General features: G+C 38.3%; 1 protein-coding gene across 1 annotated transcript; it reads left to right on the plus strand.

The window, feature by feature from the left end:
- Nucleotides 1–4,974: 4,974 nt before the first annotated feature.
- On the plus strand, nt 4,975–19,218 carry DAPL1 (death associated protein like 1). The gene is made up of 4 exons (XM_034425676.3): nt 4,975–5,248; nt 14,100–14,187; nt 16,364–16,421; nt 18,965–19,218. The coding sequence occupies exons 1-4, from the start codon at nt 5,188–5,190 to the stop codon at nt 19,082–19,084; spliced, it is 327 nt and encodes a 108-aa protein (XP_034281567.1). The 5' UTR covers nt 4,975–5,187; the 3' UTR covers nt 19,085–19,218.
- The last annotated feature ends 1,519 nt before the right edge of the window (nt 19,219–20,737 follow it).

Below are 20,737 nucleotides of genomic sequence, written 5' to 3' on the forward strand. Positions count from 1 at the left end.
TCTACAGGAGCTCAAAGTAATCACATGCCAAATAGATATTGCCACCCATTTGATTTGTTTTGCGAGCTCTTGCATTCTAGACATGCTTCCAAAGCAGTATAACTTAACTGCAATCACTAGAAACAGCTCTCATTTTACAGATCTTAAAAGATCAGCACAGAGACCGTGGAGGGCTTAGGTCAGGGGTGTCAAACTTGTGGCCTGCAGGCCAGATGCATCACACGCTAGCCATGCCCAGCCCCGTTTTAGTGAAGAGGGAAAAGTTTAGATACGTCACATGATGTGTCGTCACAGGTTTAACACCCCTGCCTTAGGTCTTTTCCCTAGTGCCATAGCCCTTTTTCAAATTGAAGAAAGTTAGCACCCACCTCCCTCCTAGAAGAATGAAATATTTTAGGAAATATTAAAAAGGCAGAATATTATATTTGCCTGGATGAGAAAAGGAGAAACATGTTTTAAAGACAAAGCAGCTACCTGCAACTCCCTGCCCCCCCCTTTCAACTCCGGGGTGATGGGATTAAGACATGGCCCTCAGGACGATAGGATTAGCTCTCTACCCATCTAGCAACAGAACTCACCACATGGCACCTGGAGAGATTGCATTACTCAGCAAGATTCAACCAAGTCGGGTACTTCAGACAACCTACAAAGTTACCCTTGCATGGCCCCATGGGAGTCTGATAACCAATCAGAATACATTTCTTACACAGGAACAGGAAGCTCCAAGGGATATAAATCAATCTCTCTCTCTCTCTCCCTCTCCCATGTGCTCATTTTGCCCAGGATCTCAAACTATGTGGTCCTGTCCACCATTAAACCATCTTTCCAAATAGCCTCCATGTTTCCAGTATCTTTCTCCCCACTTGGAACTGAACCCAGATGGACATTTCTTCCAACGAAATATTTTTCCAATCAGAAATAAATGTGACAGGCTGCTTTGGGGTAATATTGGGTTTCCAACACAAAAGTTGAGTTCAGGTTTATTCAGATGTCCAGCTTGGATCCAGCCGAGTACATGTGGCACTTTTAAGCAACAGGAAGAAAGAGCAAGGCCTGCAACTTATTGGCAACAGCATTTTTAATACAATGGTTTTGGAACCTGGAAGTCTGCAAAATAGGTGGAACCAGATCACATGTGTGGGCAGGATTGAACTGCTGCTGAGTGTTTTGGAGCAGTGATGTGTTTATTTTAGGACTTACATTACAGGGTTTCTCTGTTTTTCAGCTCAAATGGCAGGAAATGGTGCTGTCAGTTTTCAGCCATCAATGGACAGCAGGTGGCTTTGAAAGCTGTTCAGGCTCTACAGGGGTGCAGTGTTGCAAAGCAATGATCTAGCTTTGCTCTGGTTTCAACTAATCTAATCATTTATCTCCCCAAAGAATCAACATTGTGAGATCTTGCCTGTAGCTGCTTCTGAAATGTAACAGAGGCCTTATGTTGAGATGTCTTATGTCAGAAAACGGAGAATCTATAATGAATCTTATCTATTGCCATGTGTGATAAAACAGTGATTTCCAATTGTTACTTTGTTTTTTAAACCACCAAGATCCATCATATTTCCAATAAGCTGAAGCTGTTTAGATAAAAAAATAAACCAGGTTTAATGGGAAAAGGAAGTAAAAAATACTGAATATCCTTATTTTAGGGCCGTGAATGTTGGAGAAAGGAAATATTTGAATTTAAAGCATTTGGGACTGAATCACAATCTTAGTCCAGTTGGGAGATGCTTTAGAAGCTTCTGTTTAGGCACTTAGAGCAAACAAAAAACAAAACAAAACAAAAAACCAATTAAATTCTTGGACCTGATGGATTTGGTCTTTTAGATCCTTTTTAGTTTAAGTGAGAATTACAAGGTGAGGAAGGAAGTCTGCCTGAAAATCTAAGGTGCTGAAAAAGTACAGTATGCTTATATAGCATGATAAGGATAAATTATTAAAATAGTATTTTTCCTTTCCTTTGTTTTCTCAGCAGAATAGAGAAGAAGCATTCTCCATCCACATTCCTCCATCCCCTCTTTCCAGTTTTCCCATTCTTGGACTATGTCCTGAGAAATAATAATTACAGCAATCAATCATTATCAGAAAATGCCTCATCTCCATAGCTTCTATTATTCCTGCATTTCTCAAGAGTTCTCTTTTATCCTGTTTTTTTGGTCTTGCCACTCCAAAACTGGGGAAGAGCCGTCCTTTCCCACACGAAGCAACATTAGAACCTTTCTAAGCCCTGCCTCTACAGCAAGAGACTCCTGTTTATAGGATGCCCGATGGCTCAGTGGGTTAAAGATGCTGAGCTTTCCAGCTGACAAGCCAGAGTTTGAGACCCAAGTGCTACACTGCGGGATGAGCTTCAGTTACTTGCCCTAGCACCTATGCATCTAGCACTATGAAAGCATGTAAATGCAGGTAAATAAATAGGTACCACTTCAGTAGGAAGGTAACAATGTTCTGTGCATCTCAATATATACTCATGCTGCCCACATGAACATGGAAATGTCTACCTATGCAATTCTGGCGCCTTCGGCTAAAAAACAGAAATGAGCACCACCCTATAGAATCAGAAATGATTGGACACAGGAAAACCTTTACCTTCTCTGCTGTAGGAAAATAGGATTTTCTTGTTACGAAAATATATCATTTGGCAATATAAAAAAGACATGAAGATATTGATGAATTTCAATAAATATTATCTACAATTATTATACCCCTCCAAAAAGATATTGCCTTGTCACTAATGTAATGGATTAAGAGAGGGTATATATCAGTATAACACATATTTGGGTTTTTAAAAATGTTTTGATAACTGTATTTGAGTATAATTGGTTTCCTTTGTAACAGTCTATATCAGTGATGGCTAACCTTTTTGCTGTGGCATGCCAAAAGCGGGGGGAGCGCAGTGGGTTTGCACGCGTGCATGCCCACACCCATAATTCAATATGCCACGCCCCCGCGCAAGCACATGTGATGCCTCCCGCGCTCCTCCCCACTTTTGGCACATGATGGCCCGGTGGGCCCAGTAGGCCCATTTTTCACCCAGAGGCTTTCTTGGAGCCTGGGGAGGGCAAAAATGGCCTTCCCCACTCCCAAGGGGCCCTCCGGAGGCCGGAAACGGCCTGTTTCCTTACTCCCAGTGGGCCTGGAAGGGCCGAAAATCAGGTGGCCGGCGTGCACATGCGTGCTGGAGCTAACCTATGGCAATGCTCACGTGCCCACAGATATGGCTCTGCGTGCCACCTGTGGCACGCGTGCCATAGGTTCGCCATCACGGGTCTATATCTATTCCAAAGGTGCTTTTTCAAGAGGCAACTGCATTTTCTGGTTTTTGTTTGAAGATGTTTCACTTCTCATCCAAGAAGCTTCTTCAACTATGACTGGATGGTGGGGAATGGAAGGATTTATACTCCTTGGACATTTGCATTCCTTTAGCAGGTTGTTAATGTCACCTGGAGCTTTATCTGTGTCATCAGGGTCACCTGAGTGGTGCAAATTGGTGTGGTGCCAGATAGATGATGTCGTATCCCTCCCCCTCTGTTGAGAGAGGGCTGCTCAATTTTGACATAGATGGGCTCTTTAACCCCTTTCAAACCAGCGATCTTGTCCAAAATATGGACTTCGTTGCCTTCAAAAGTGTGGCCTATGTCTTTTAAATGCAGATGGACTGCTGAATCTAGTCCTCATGTGTTTGTTCTGTGAGAATGTTGACCTTGATGACCCGCTAAAAGAATGCAAATGGCCAGCTGTCTGCAAGGAGTACAAATCCTTCCATTCCCCACCATCCAGTCAGAGCTGAAGAAGCTTTTTAGTTGAGAAGTGAAACATCTTCAAAGAAAAACCTGAAAGTCCAGTTGCCTCTTGAAAAAGCATCTTTGGGACTACCATGACCTGGAAGACTGAGAATCTCCATAAAATACATAGAATCTCTATATCTATGTACTTTACTGTCTCTACATTTTTGTGAAAGGGGCTTTAAGTTTTACTAGACTCTCAAAGTGGGTCAGTTCCCTACGTTTCCCAAGGCATTCCTGCTATATTAGCACAATTTTAAAAAAAATGCCTTGATTGATAGATACCTAGATTGCTGAACTTTGCCTGCTCATAATTTCTCTCTTTATATAGTGTAAAGGGTGGTTTAATTTACTTTTCTCTGATTAGTCATTTGTATTCTTGTATTAGCTGGGTGCTGAGTTGCAATTCTATTTATTTATATCCTGCCTTTATTATTTTTATAAATAACTCAAAGAGGTGACCATATCCAACACATCTTCCTATTTTCCCTACAGCAACAACCCTGTGAAGTAGGTTGGCTGAGAGAGAGAATGACTGGCCCAAAGTCACCAGCTGGGTTTCATGGTTAAAGGCTGAATTAGAATTGCTGCAACAGTTCATAGCTGTTGCCACATATGTACATTGCCAAAGGATTGATGGATAAGCATAAGCTACAGACACGGTGCTACATACATCTCCCAAATACCACTCGCGGTTGTGTGGAGGGGCATGCCCTGCATGCTGATTGGTTGATCCAACTTCCTGTTCTGTGCTTTGTTGTTTGAGCAGTCCTAGCCAGAACGAATATTTGCAGGGCATAAATGCAACTGTCACCAAACGACAATGTGCAGTGCTGGACCCTTAAGGTGAGACTTGAACTCATGGTCTCCTCTGCCTAGCCTAGTGGTTAATCTTAACATTAGATTAACAAACCAGCATTGACTGATTGACGCAAACCTAAATCAAACACAACAAAATACATCATGGCTTGGTGTGAAGCATATCATCAAGTTGGGTGATGTAAAACCTTACTTAAAATGATAGCTACCGCCTTTTGGGTTCCTCTAACAACAGACAAATTATAATTTAAAATATAATGACCGGATTTTCACGCTACTGAAAAATCCCAATCCAACACGGTTCAGTCCATTTTGGCTTGGAGGGGAAAAAAACAGTTTTGTAAGCAGGAGGCGTTACCCTAATCTCTCCTTCGCTTTCTTTTACGTCTCAAATTAAGCACGTCCCGAAATTTTGTGAAACTCCGCCAAGTTTTCCTCTTCCCAGCCCCTTTCTCTGGGCTGCTTCGCCTCGCCCCGCCCCGCTTTTATCTTTCACAATAAAAAAAGCAAAGCGGCGCCCTGCGTACTAGGACTAGTAGTAACGCTACCTAGTAGTGAGATCGCGTGCTCTTTTACCGAACTCTCAATGGCAAATCCGGAGTTGTCCCCGCCGCCTTCCCCGGTTAAAGGGGAGCACCTTCCCGCAGGTAAGGAGGCAGGTTGTCAGCGAAAGGGAGCGGGGCAGGTGGGGAGCCCGTGACGCACTTCTTCAGTGGAAGTTTCCTTAGAGAAGCGGATTCTCTCCCGCCCCCTAAAAGCTCAGATTTACTGAAGGAGAATGGTCTCCAGTCTTCTCAGTAACGGCTGAAACTTTCACTTTGGACTTGCTAGTTCTTTAAAGCCTAAAGGGGCAACTTCGCTTGCACAATAACAATGGCGGGGTGGGGGGTGGGGGTAGAAAATGTGAAACTGTACGCTAGATATATGACGCTTTCACACATATAAGCATACATATACGCTTCTCCTTCGGCGTCAGGTAATTCTGCAAGGGTTGCTGTTTTTCCCTTTCAGCCCGCCCGGGATGCCTCGGCCGGGTTCACTCTCTTTCCGCGTAAATAAGAGGCCAAAGTACAGCCCGGGACCTCCTTGTTTTGCTTGGGTTTTATTCGGGAGCAGCAGACGCCGGGTGGGGGAAGGGCGGTGCTTTGATCTTTATGGCGACTGTGGTTTTACGACCTGAGCCCTTCACTTTCTCTGCACCATCCAGAAAAGGGCTCCTCCCCTTTCCTCTCAGCGGCTGCATTGCTGCATTCACGGGCTTCTTTACGCTTTGTCGGGGGGGGGGAGAGAGGGGGGGGTGCAGCTGTTGTTTCCATCCTAGATGTTTTGAAAGCCGATCCTTTGCATTTCCACAGTTCTTCCCTTTGGGAAGGGACCCAACCCAAAGGGCTAAAGACAGGCCACACATGCGCTTTCTGTCTTCAGCTTCTTTCATATGCTTGCGGTTAGCCTTGCAACTGGGTTCCATCTGGTTAGTAACTGAGATACATCGCTAGTTGGTTAATTATGGTATTGGCTTAGTTCAGAGGTCTTCAAACTTGGCAGCTTTAAGACTTGCAGAGTTCTGGGAGTTGAAGTCCATAAGTCTTAAAGCTGCCAAGTTTGAAAATCTCAGGCTTAGTAGTTTAATGGTTACCTGTGACTCACAAAAAAGTATCCCAACTTAGGCTGTTGTTTCTCTGTGTCGTATAATATATGTGGGCACATGCATAATTTTGTATTTATTTTGTCATGTTTACTTAGTGTATGTTGTGTATATTGCAGATGGTGACCCTTTGAGAGTTGTATTCATTTTAATGTGTGCAGATTAGTGTACATTCAAAGTGACAAAGTTTTTTCTATTTTGAATGAAGGATAGGAAACTGAGTTGACCAGCAATCACCTGTCAATCTAATGTTTCCTCCAACTAAGATTCCACACCAATAAGAAAGTTGTATTGGGCTACGGCCCCTATCATTTCCCACAATCTGGTAGAAATCAAAAGCCAACATAAGAATGCCAAAGGAAGGCAAATATGCTGGCCTTACTCCTGTTTCCACCAGTAAGTGGATCTAAAAGATTGTAAACCATAATTAAAGTGGAACTATGTGAGGGTGCAATGTACTATGTCCAAACTCCTCACCCTTTGGCTGGGATTGCACAACACAGAGATTAAAGTGTGGGTAGTTTGTCTTGATGTGACTTGTTTATTCAGACAGCTGCAGTCTTGTTTATCCAGACAAATACCGTCATAGCCAATGGTAAGATAGCACTGATAGAGAGTTACAGCAGTGATACTGTATGACACCTTTCCCTCTTCCTCCAGTTCTACCTGATACATTTTCCTCATTGGTTGGGCAAGGAAAAGTGGGTTTGGTTTGAACATAGCAGCCAATCAGTGTTGTATACTGTCTTTTTTTTTTTTTAAAGACAATATTGTTTCCTTGAAGAACTTAGTGGGGATTTTGCTTTTTTGTACCCCAGTCTGACCAAGGAAAGATGTTTTTTTATTAAATTGAATTAATCAGGATTATGGATATGTGTAGCATGCAGGACTTAGAAATTACTTGTTTTACTATGTTTGTTAAATTTATTTGCCACCCATCTCGTCACAAGAGAGAGAATGTTGTGCAAAAGCAGGTGATTTGGGATAATTCAGTAAACACTGAGTCAATGTACTGTGCAACTGTCCAATATAGTTGCTTGTCCAAAAATCAGTTTGGTCTAGTGGTTAAGGCACTTGGCTAGAAAGACTCTGAGTTCTAGTTCTGCTTTAACCCTAACCCTAATCCTGAAGGATTAGGCAGTCCCTCTCTCTCAGCCCCACTCACCTCACAAGGTGGTGGTTGGGGAGAAAATTGGAGGAGGAAGGAGTGTTAAGTATGCTTGTCAGTTATTTATAAAAATAATAAAAGTGGGATTAAAAATGTAAACGGAATGGTTAAAAACCATAATTTGTCAATTCAATAGTACACTGTAATGTTAAACTGTGGGTCAGTCACTACACTATATTTCATCCCAATCTTTATTCTTCCTTATCGTAAGGAAGCTGTAAATACTGTCCTGAAACCACATAGCATAAGACTGGAATAAAAATTGTAACAATTTAACATTGTTTATATGTGCTAACGATCGGGAATTGCAAAAATCATAGCTTTATTCTCTTAACAGAAAAAAGCAACAAAGGACTCTCCAATTTTATTTAACTGAATTCTTCCTGAATACTGCATCCTAATACCTTCCATTCCCCTTTACGATTGGGAGACCCTTACATTTGACTTAACCTAAATATAATTCTTAGCAGATCAATACTGCAAGCAAATCAATACTGTAATTATTTAGTCAGAATGCTGCTTTTGAATTTCCATAGTTGGGAGGAATGAGTTGAGGTTCCTAAACCAGCAATCTATTTTTATAGTAAATTGACGAATGGATACTGTTTATATGATTTTGGAGTCCTGAGCTTGAATAATGGAAGGTTTAAAATTTAAAAATGCGGCATTAGTTCCTTTTTAAGAATAAACTTACAGTTCCAGAAAAAGTAAAGGTAGCCCTTGACTTACAACAGTTTGTTTAGTGACCAAAGTTCCAACGGCATTGAAAAAAGTTACTTATGACAGTTTTTCACAGTTACGACCTTTGCAGCATCCCCGTGATCAGATGATCAAAATTTAGATGCTTGGCAACTGGTTCATATTTATGACCATTGCTGTGTCCCAAGGTCATGTGATCACCTTTTGCAACTTTCTGACAGGCAAAGTCAATGGGAAAGCCTGATTCAATTAACAACTAATTTATCAACTGCAGTAATTCACTTAACAACTGAGGCAAGAAAAGTCATAAAATGGGGCAAAACTCACTTAACAAATGTCTCACTTAACAACAAATTTTGGGCTGAATTGTGGTTGTAAGCCGAGGGCTATCTGTGTTTCAGGTATAATTGGATACCTCCCAAAACAATATTGTAAACCTTGGTGGTAATGTCTTACTGTTGAAGATACAAAATAGAAGTGAAAATATTCATTCATTCGCGCTCGTTACCAAATTTTTATTTGAAATAAAAAAAAAACCTAGTAACATGACTTAGAACAAATCAGTGCAGGGTAAGAACATAGCTGTTTCGATATGTCTCCAGTAGTTGGACTTTATTAAAATATCAAGAACTACATTTTCACAAATGGATGATGGCTAAAATAAATACATACAATACTAGGAGAAGAAGTCTAAGTCTGTTTTGCAACAACAGATTATTAATATGTGTTTTTGGCAATATTCTTTAGTTGATTGAGATAAGGAAGAACACTTTACAGTAAGTAATTTGGTCAAATATTTTGGACATTTTTCTTGTTAATTGTAAAATCAAGTCTCTTTTAAGTTAAGACTAAATCTTGATGATTTTACAGACACATCTGTGTAGTTTTCTTGGTCATATTCTAGATTTTTAAAAAATTGTTTTCCAGATTAGTTTATAACCTTGGGTTTGTTTGGTAGTTTCTCATCCCCAGTATTAACTAGGCCTAACCCTATTTAGTTTATGGATTTAATCAGAAAAGTGGTGACACCTAAGTAGTCAAAATAGAAATGCATGGAGACAATGTGATACTGTGATCTGGACATTGTCCAGAAGACAAAGAGATACTTAGTTGTTTTTTGGGGAAATATGTAGCAATTACATATTTAAGTCAATTTAGAACATCAAGTAACTGCAACAATAAATTGCATTTAAAATAATATTTGTTTGCTAAAGTCTTATTTTTTTTCTGCCAAGAAGGTAGTGCCTGAGAACAAAAACCCAGATATCACATGAATATTTCAGAAGAAATAAAACATTTAAAAATGCTTCTTTAAGAACCTTGACAAAAATAGCTTACATGGTGCCAAAAAATACCAAGGCACTTGGTGTACATACATACCCACATATTCTCTTCTCTCTCGTTTATTGGAAAAACTTCTCTTTAACCCTTAGTCAACTTCCTCAGCTCAAATACTATTTTTAAAAAAACGTTGTCACTTTTTTTCCTCAGACAAAATCTAAATAATATATCTCTTTTCTGGGCAGGGGCTTTTTCTCCAGTTCACCATCAATATAGTGTGCTGTCATGTGTTCTCCTGTACACCACCAGCTACAGGTCCTGTTTGAGTTAAAGTTTCATTAGAATGGAATCCTATTTGCTGCACACTGTTAATATTTTCCTGGTTAATTTTTATCAACTGTAAGTTACAATGAGGACCAATGCAGTTTAAAAGAGACGATTATAATCATTGTACAAGTATTTAAATATGTATCTGAATTTCATATTTGCCTAAATTATCTTACTGTGGTGATGTTTTTATACATTCCACATAATGTTTTTTATGCTTCAGGAGTAATTTTTTAGTGTACATTCTCTATTTTTTTCTTTCCTACTATTAGTTTCTTTGTAGTCCATTTCAATGGAAGGCAAGATTCTCTCTTGAGAGTTTTATTGAAGAGAATAAGATGAAGTTTAAAAACTTTGGAACTAAGTAGCTTTCAGGTTTAGAACACCATAAATCCCTCAATTAAGGCAGAAACGTTTTCAATGTATTGTGTTAATTGATAGAGGAAGAAGGTCAGGGTGTCTGGGATGTGACACTCAGATTGTGAACATATTGAGCTCAAGTCCTGAAAGCCAGTTTGTTTGTTTGTTTTATTGGTTCAATTTATATGCCGCCCTTCTCCGGAGACTCAGGGAGGCTTACAATGCATTAAGCAATAGCCTTCATACTTTTGTATATACCTGCTTAGTAGGGCTTTCGGCCCCCCCCACCGGTGTTCTTTTTTATACAAAGTCAGCTTATTGCCCCCACAATCCGGGTCCTCATTTTACCTACCTCGAAAGGATGGAAGGCTGAGTCAACCTTGAGCCTGGTGAGATTTGAACTTGCAGTTATTGCAGGCAGCTGGTGCTACTTAACAGCACTTTAGTCTGCTGCGCCACCAAGGCTCTTGGATGTCCTTGGACCAGTCACTTTCTCTCAGCCCAATTCACCTCACAGGGTTGTTGTTGTGGGAAAAACAGGATGAAGAGGAAGGTGGATTGGATATGTTTGCTGTCTTGAGTTATTTGTAAAAATAATAAAGGCAGGATACAAATAAACAAACAAACAAATATCACACTGTTGTTTAATTTGAGGCAAACAACATTTAGCAATATTGGACATCCACCTGTCCAACCAGGTAAACATGGTGGACATGCTTCTAGTCCTTTCCCCAAATATTGTCATCTATTGAAGCAGTCCCAAACCTTTCCAACTCCATGGACTGGCAGTGCCTGAGGTGGCGCGCGGGGGGATGGTTTCACATGCTTGCCTGTCACTTGTGCAAATGGAGCTTCACACACTAGCCTGCCACTTGACCCCTGATCTAATGGGAAGTAGAAAGTAGGAAACAGTGGCAGGCCCTGTCCTATGGAATACTTTGCCTCCTGAAGTTCAGCAGCCCCCACCCTACTACCTTTCCATAAAGCTTCAAAGACCTGGCTTTTCCCTCAGGTGTCTGGTTACAGTTGGATAATGGGACATTAGAAGATTGACTTGATGCCAGGTCTTTGTTGTTTTTAATGTTTTAATCTGTTTAGTTTTATAGTTTTAATACGATCATGCATGTTGTTTTAACTTTTGATTGGGTGCTACCCAAAGTTGGTTGGAAGATAGGCGGCTATATACATTTTTTAAATAAATTAAGCAAATAAATATCCTTATGCCATACAGAAATCTAGATAGTTGGGCTGTTGATTTCAAACTTTTCTGTAGGACTTTAACTTCTGTTTTAAATTGTAGCTTGGCTACAATTGGGCCTGGTGGCTCAGCAGACTGATAGCATTGTGATTAACACCAGCTGTCTGCAATTACTGTAAGTTTGAATCTCACCAGGCTCAAGGTTGACTCAGCCTTCCATCCTTTCTAAGGTAGGTAAATTGAGGACCCAGTTTGTGGGGGCAATAAGCTGACTTTGTATAAATATACAAAAGTATGAAGGCTATTGCTTAACGCATTGTAAGCCGCCCTGAGTCTCCAGAGAAGGGCGGCATATAAATCAAATTAAAAAAAAAAAAAAGGATGCTAATTGGGTTTTTTTTACTGGCAAGCATATTATTATATAACAGTGTACATTTGACTAATACAGCAAAAAATAATCTTTTAATATACTCTTGGGAAAATTAGTGCTATGCCATTTCTCATGAAATATCAGATGTTCCACGGCAGATAACAGGTAATGTGTTTATACAATTCTAACAAGTATTGTTCAAAATTCTAAAAAACAAATCCTATTCACTGTCATGACTCAAAATAAAATTTTATACTGTTGGCAGAAACTTAAGGCATAGTTAGCAATGAATTGGATTGCAATTACTCAGCGGTTGAAGACATTGAGTTTATCATCTAAAAGCTGACAGCCCTGGGTTTGAGACCCAAGCACTGGGCAGTGGGGTGAGCTCCTGTTCCTGCTCCAGCTCCTGCCCATCTAGCAGTTTGAAAGCATACAAATGCAAGTAGATGAATAGGTACCACTTTGATAGGAAGGTAACAGCGTTCCATGTGCGTTTGGCGTATTGCCATACTGGCCACCTGGTCACGGAAATGATCACAGGAACAATGGTTCCTTCGGCCAAGAAATGGAGATCAGCACCTAGAATCAGACACGACTGGAAACCATTTTACCTTAGCACTGAATTAAAATAAAATCTTTATTTCTCTTTCAGTATTTTGGAAAGTTATAAAAATTTTCATGTACAAGTGTAATTTTTAAGTAAATATTGTTAGGTATGGTGGTAATTGCAGCACTTCCAATATAGTTCATATTAAGCTGCCTGAAGATAATTACTATAAATATATGGGATAGCTCTGCTGATATCTTCATTAATGCCACAACTACATAATGTTTTTCAATTTATTGACATCCCACTAGGAAAAAGAGGTAGCCTTATGAATTGTAGCTACTTATGGTGTTACTTATGGTTATGTTGTAGGCTGGCAACCTACCTACCTTCCTTCCTTCCTTCCTTCCCTCCCTCCCTCCTTCCTTATATTTAGCCCACCTTTATTATTTTTATAAATAATTCAAGACAGCGAACATAATACTCCTTCCTCCTTCTATTTCCTCAACAACAACCCTGTGTGATAACTTGGGCTGAGAGAGATTGAGAGACCTAAATTCACCTAGCTAGCTTTCAGGTGCAAGGTAGGTCTAGAACTCACAGTCCTTGCCAGTCTCTTGGTTTCTAGCCTGAGGCCTTAACAACTAGATCAGACTGGTTCTCAGTAGCTATATGGGAGAGCATTGTAAGACAACAAACTTCACAGTTGTAATAAAAACAATGTTTCTGGTTATATATCATCACCAGCATTAATCTGGTTTATGTGCATGTAAATGCATGAATGTCTTCTTCATTGAATAAGAAGGACAATATCATCTCTGTTTCTAAGTGTAGCCTAAGAATCAAGATATTCAAGGGAGTAACTTGTAGACAGAAAACATGTGTCTGCTGATGCTTTCAAGTGGATAAAAAATACTTTTTGAAGACCAAATCAGCAGTGGCAGAAAACAGTATGGAATGGCTGTGGATTGAACCAACAGCCGAATTTATCCAACTTGCAAAGCCATAATATTTTCTTTGATTTTGTTTTGTAAACTTAGACAGTAAATCATGGTTTGTGGACAAACCATGGAATAGGATAGTTGCTTATGTATTTGACATCCTCCTCCAATAAATAAATTAATTCTTTTGGTGGGATTAGGGTTGGATACGAAATAAGTATAATAAAATGTATCATTCTAAATAATTAATTTATTCTACATATCACAAGAATTTTCCAGCTTTGTGGACTAACACAGGCAAAAAAGGGAGTGAGCCGTGACAATCCTCAAGCTTTCCTTATACAAGTCTGATCAGATTGTAAAAAATCTGTAACCATAACTCTCTCCCCCATAGTTGCTCCCAATTCTTTGGGCTGTGATCCATAGTTTGAGTGTCTCTGGCTTAGCATAATGTGTTAATTGAGTCTGTGACAACATTTATGTAACACATCAAGCCAAAGTGCAGTTGACTTGTTTGTGTACAAATATCTCTCTACCAGCCAACTCCTGCATACTTGTTTGTGGGTTACCATGTTGTGTGAAACGAACCTTGATTAAAACAAAGTTGAGCATATGATGTATGAACTTAACCTTATTTTTTAGCATTTTTGAATGAAGATTTGAATACATTTGTATAATATAATTTGTATAATATAAAACTAAAGGGCCACCATCAGTGAGCTGTTGGACAGCATTACTTGGTCTGTTGTGTGGATGGTTTACGAGTGGGGAATTTGTGGTGGATGGAGGTGTGTTTGGGGATTGTTATGTGTGTTGGACCTGGTCTTTGGGTGTTAAGTGAATTTTATTGTATGGATATACTGTGTATACACGTACAATGACAATAAAGTTGTTATTATTATTATTATTTATTATTATTATTATATTGGAAAATACAATATTCCTGCTTTCTTCAACAGTCAAAGCTGGAGGCATAAATGTTTCTAAGAAGCTAGAAAATGCACCAGTTGACAGAAGTTCTAAATTCGCTGGAAAAGAGAAAACTAGGTATATGACCTGCTCGTGTTTTTCTTATTTTATTTCTATCGTACAGTAGATGAATGAGGGCATAACAGAAGGTTTTATATTGTAAATAGCACTTCCGCAACAAAATGAAGGTTATCTGAAACAATTCAGAGAGAAAAACAACATCATATACAGTGAAGTCCTTGGTGTTCTCTGAGTTGTTTGCTTGCAGATGTTTCATTACTCAACTAGGTTAACATCATCAGTGCAAGTGAGTGTGGGGTTTGCTCCATGTTTAAATTCAGTGGCTTACCTTGCCAATTTTGATGGGGGTGTGATTTTCTCTTTGGTAGTTCTTTGATTAGGGTATTGTTTAGCTCCTCTTGTGGGAGGTTATTACTTTGGTAATGGAGCACTTGGCTATTACCAAAGCAATAACCTAACCATCCATAGGAGGAGTTGTGTAAGGATATTGTTCAGACAAGTACAAATGCATTGTGGCAATCCAGAATACCAAAGACACTAAAGACTCACAATTCAACTCTAGCTACATATATTTTCTTCTATTGGAACATCAGACATATCCAAGCCTAGGAAATTGTGTGTGGATAGCTGTTTTAACTGTTCTAAATTAAGGATCTTTCCAGACTTCAATTCTTCTTCAATCTGTAGCTGCTCAGCCTCTACATGTAGGGCTAAGTATTTAAACTGCTACATTACCCCAAATTGTTTCCGTCATTTATTTAATTCTAACTTCCTCAAGAATATGCACTGAAAACTTCTCATTGTTATCCATCTCATCCTTTCAGTTGCTAGAGTATTTGTAACTGTTTCAGGGCATTACAATATTTTGAACTAAATCTTAAAACATTACAGTGATGGTCTTTATCACTATTTCATAAATCCCACAGCCATTAAAATACATTTGTTCCTTGGTGTGTGTTTTATTATTGAAAGCATATATGCTACTTGTGATAAAATTCATAAAGCATTCATTCTATTATTTGAAAAACAGTATATACATTTAAAATTTAGAATAAAGTTTAAATAAAAGCTGAGGAGATGTGCTTTATATAACAGTGCTGAGGGGTTTTTTATTATTATTTTCTCTGGAACTAACAGTATTTTTTTTTACACAATCTCACAAAAATAACAATTGTAGTTTTTTCTTTAATTTTATAATCCTATTCCTGAAATTAGATTCAACTATTGTCACTGACTTCCCTTTCCACTAATGAGCAAGATAGATAAGATTTTGCTCTCTTTAATTATTGCCTTTTATACCAGAGGTGGGTTTCAGCAGGTTCTGACCAGTTCTGGAGAACCGGTAGCAGAAATTTTGAGTAGTTCGGAGAACCGGTAGTAAAAATTCTGACTGGCCCCACCCCCATCTATTCTCTGCCTCCCAAGTCCCAGCTGATCAGGAGGAAATGGGGATTTTGCAGTATCCTTCCCCTGGAGTGGGTGGGAATGGAGATTTTACAGTATTCTTCCCCTGTCATGCCCACCAAGCCATGCCACGCCCACCAAGCCACACCCACAGAACCGGTAGTAAACAATTTTGAAACCCCTCCACTGTTTTATAGTAGAAAACGTTTTAAAATGTTTGAAATGTATCACTGTACCTTCTTATTCTGGTTCCACAGCTGCTTACTAGTCATAATTGAGGGGTGATTATGTTTGTTATCTAAATCTGGAAAACCTCAACATTTTTGTGTCTACATCCCTAAAACAAGGACTAAATCAACAATGCTAGAGTTGCCCTTAGCCTTTTTAATCCCTAGTTAAATAAGAGCCAGTTACTATACCAAAGAAGGGATGTCTGGGGAAGAAGAGCAGAAATGTATAACTGGTTGTGTCTCATCTGTGAGCAAGATCAGCTTTTATCAACAACCTTATTGCATTACTCACTAACCTTGACAGGTAAGTTTTCCACAAAGGTTTTCAGTGCAAATACATATGTAATGAAATTATATATGTTTTACCCAATATAAAAAGTTCCACATTTATGCTATACGGTTTCCTTAGGGTGACTGATTTACACATCAAGTTAAAATGTAATCATAGGACTATGGCATGGGAGACTCAAGTGTTATTTCAGAAGAATAAAAACTGAATCTATAAGGTGCTCAGTGTCATCTGATTTAATCATACATTTGGGGAGGGGAATTAAATCGGTAATATAAAAAAAAAAAACTTTTCTATTTCTGCTTTGCAGCTCTGCTCCAGTCAAAGTACAGCACATGAGTATCTTACTGACAGACCCCCTTCAGAATGTAAGTATAAAGCAAAGAAAAATACTTCATTCAAGATTTCTCATTTGAATTGACAATGACAAAGTCCAGAAACAGACGTATATATTAGTGTACAGTAACACAAGTAAAAATGAGTACTATTATATTTTAATCCCTAGCTAATGGAACTGTTTTGAAGTAATTTGCTGGCCTTGTTTTATTAGTTTCTTTTTTTCAGTAGAAGATCCTCACCTAGCATATTTTATATATTTTACAAGTATAAGTGTAGTTATGGAAGAGGGCAAAAAAATTGGACAAACTGCCATGGCGTGTGAAAAATACAGACAGTGAACTTTTTAATGAATTATATTACAATGGATGGAAGCTTATCAAGGAGAGAACCAAACTAGAAATGAGAAATTTCCTGATGGTGGGAATGATTAATCAGTGGAATGGCTTGCCTTCAGATGTTGTAGGTCTCCATCACTGGAGATTTTAAAGAAGACATTGGACAGCCATTTGTCCAGAATGGCATAGGTCTCCCTCTTGAGAAGGGGGTTGGATTAGAAGACCTCCAAAGTCCCTCCCAACTCTCTTTTTCTGTTATTTGTGACCACTTCGAAATATGAATTGATGATAGGAACAGAATCATCTTGGGAGAGGCCAGTGTACTTTTTTTTTTTAGTGAATAGTTATATTTAGTTATAGTTTGTCATTGGTAGATGACATGTTAAATGTTTATAAGATATGCAGTCAGGATATTGGATCTAACTGGGTGATTCTGTTATCAACTCTTACTATTGTCTTACTATTGTGAATGGTCATTGTACTTACTTTGTATACATACTGTATATGCTGTGCATAGAAGCTGTCCTATTTGTATTGCAAATTAGTAGGTATATTATGGGGAACCTGAAGACATTCTAATGGGGATGCGAAAATGTGCAATTTATAGAACAATGATCAATATAAAAAATGCAGTAATTTTCAAAAGGAGGTCTAGTGGACTGGGAAAAAATCAGTCTGATGGGGAGAATGGAAATACTGTATATTGAAGATTGGTGGAAAGGTGGTTGGAAAGTAAGGAATGGGTGAGCTGATAGAAGGCATGGAGGCAAATTCATTTTGTTTCTATTATTGAATTCCATTTCAATTATTTTTTTATTAGCAGAAAGTTACTTTTGCTTATTTTTACTTAAGAACAAAAATGTATATCAAGTATTTGTGTTTTTTAAACATTGATCTATATATTGATATGTTTGTTAAAGGAGGTAGGCTTGAATGAGACATGTGACAGTTGCCAAACAATATTTGAAGAGCACTGGCTACTCTATCATTTCCCTCACTTAGTCATCTGTTCTCAAGGCTAAATGTTCCAGTTCCATCAATCTATTCTCATTTTCCAAGCTCCAGTCATCCTTGTTTTCTTTCACTGCGCATGTGCCAGTTTCTCTGAACCTTCTTAAAAGGTTCCACAACTGGACCTAGCATTTGAGGAAGATCTGACCAATGCAGAATAAAGTGGAAATGTATTTGTAAGAACTATAGTAGAAAAATACTGTTCTCCATAACTAGTGGTCTGAAGTGTAGGTCTCTCTTTTTTATTAATTATATGCCTTTTTGTTTTTATTCTATATTTTTACCTTGTTGTGTGCCATTCAGAATCTACAGATGAGGGCAGATTAAAAAAAGGGAGGGAGGGTGAAGAAGGCAGAAGGATGTCTCAATTCAGGAATGTGAAGGCAGGATTATATCAGTTTTTCTGTCTCCCAAATTGTTGACAATGTAGTAAGGGGAGAGACAAAAACTAAAACAACAACTCTAGACTGCTAAGCTTTTTTTGACCTTGTTATCGACCTTTAATTTAGGATAATGAATTGAAGCAGGGATCATATCAAAGAATCTGAAAAGAAGAACATTAAGGCAAGGATAGGATTTCAGGCCTGCTTTCTTGTTATTTTGCTACATCCCTCCCTTGTCTCCCTGTGGATTTTACTCCACTACTTGCTGACTGGAGGAAGAAGTGCTCATTTCCATTTCAAGGCCATTTCCACAGTCATATGGCCAGCAAGACATTAGAGAGTGCTGTTATCTTCCTAATGATACCTATTGATCTACTTGCTTTTGCATGCTTTCGAACTGCTATGTTGGCAGGAGCTGGGGCGAAGACGGGAGCTCACTCTGACGCATGGTGCTCAGCTCTGAAATCTGGGCTGCTGGTTTTCCAGCCAACAAACCCAGCATCTTAACTACTGAGCCACTATGCCGTTTCCTCCCTTATATAATATAAATTAACTAAATATTTCCAGGAGGATTATTTTTTTTGTTCATTTTAATTTGGTATTCTTTTTTTATTCAGTATTAAAATTCTAGGATATTTAAAAGTTTGCTGCTTCATTCTTTTCCTTTTTCTCATAGGCCCATTTTCCTCTCATCTTTAAATCTAGCAGGAGCACTCTGAATATTTTGAAACTGAGCTGTCAGTTTGATACATAACTAATAAGGGAGGTCTTTTGTCAGGTTGGATTTGAAAGTGGATGATTTGTAAGCAATTAAAATTGTTTCTTTTTTTTAAACTCCTGCAGTTGAAGCATACATTTCCAGCCGCCGCAGCACAAGGAGCATATGAGAAGCCACGACCTACTCTGGAAAAAATTGTATTGCCCAAACAAATGTGCATTATTCAGCAGCCACGGAAATGTTAAACGTGTAGAATAAAATATTCATATATTTGACAGACTTGCACTTAACAAAAACACCAGTTAGCTAGGCAAGCAGTAAATAGACGGTATCACTCAGGCATTTTGTTTTTTTCACAATAAAAACTGTGTATATTCCATTGTTGTTGTTTTTTCTTGAAATGATGAAGGTTAAATGAAACATTTAACATTTTTGTTTTGTTTTGTTTTGTTTTGTTTCTTAGTGACCACAAACCCTTATTTTACCATTTTCCACCATGTAATAATAGCAATTACAGCTTGGAATAGAGAAGCACTTTTCTGAAACTATATCTGCTAGAGTGGCAGAAATGTTCTAGCCTCATTATGTGTCCTTTAAAAAAAAAAAAACCATTGAGAATGTGGATATATAGAGAAAACAGATGACAGAACATTCATAACTTCTGTATCTAAACTTAGATAACAATTGTTGTTAATACACTAGTTGTTTCCTGATAATGGTACTGAGGATAAGAAGGATAAATAGGGACACTTTGTCTCTCAGGATACCATTAGGTTGGTTTGGAGAGAGAAAAAGAAAGTTATTAGTTGCTATAATGATGTGTCCATTACCAGCAGATGAAAAATTAATTCTTTTGCACACAAAATAAATAATTTGACTTACTCTTTAGAATCTAGGCTTAGCATAATAAGTTTTGTAATAGTATAGGCTACATCAAGAAACATGCATCTTTAATGGCCATGATTTCTATTCCAAAGAGTTCAAGCTCATAAAAGTTATATTCTGGGGCAACCAGGAACAGTGCCATAGAATAACAGCAAAAAAAAAAAAAGACAAAGTTTGTAGAAAAATAGGTGACATCAAATAAAATATTTAAGTTCTGCTGCTTGGATACCTCTGAATGTTAGTGCTTAGACTGATTAACAATGATCGAATATAATGTAGGTTTTAGAAGCCTTCAAGTAAAACCAACTCTATCCCATTTATATATTCCTTTTTCCTCCAGGAATTCAAGGCTATGTATGTGGTTCTTCATTCTCCAATATTATTGACCCACAAGCCTGTGAGGCTGAGGGTTTCATGCCTGAGTGAGAATTCAAATGTAATCCAACAAGCATAAACAATAATTCCTCATTGAGTAGGAAGTCATCTTAAATGTAAGTGAACCTAGCTAAAAAAATGTCTTTGCCTGCTGATAGAAGAGTAGCAGAGATGGAGCTAACCTACTTTCCCTTTGTTCAGAATCCTACCCCCTTATGACTCAAGGCCTATTGGATATATGTTTGACAATATTTGTTTGAAAAGGCAGAAAATAGATAAGATATAAACAGCAAACAGCAGAAGAACACACAGTAAGAAACATTGAAAGAGGTGAGAAAACCTACACAATTTGGGACTGGGTATAAATATATAGCTACTTTTAGAAAAAAATATAAACTTTACATTTCTGCCCAGAAAGATATTCCTGCTAATAAAGGAGGATATTTGTAGCTCAGGGTTGACATGAGGGGTCCTTAGTGCTCTCTGATCTTGAAAACAAGCAAGCTCAGAGAGCACCAAAGACATTTGTACAGATGTAAGTATTTAAGACATTGAGAGTATTTTTGAATAAAACATCCTTAATTATAATATGACTCAACACTCTACTGTTGTATTAATTCTCCCAAACAGTACTAATC

Source organism: Pantherophis guttatus, chromosome 1, assembly GCF_059756535.1.
Source record: "Pantherophis guttatus breed Tessera chromosome 1, ASM5975653v1, whole genome shotgun sequence".
Classification (NCBI taxonomy): Eukaryota; Metazoa; Chordata; class Lepidosauria; order Squamata; family Colubridae; genus Pantherophis; species Pantherophis guttatus.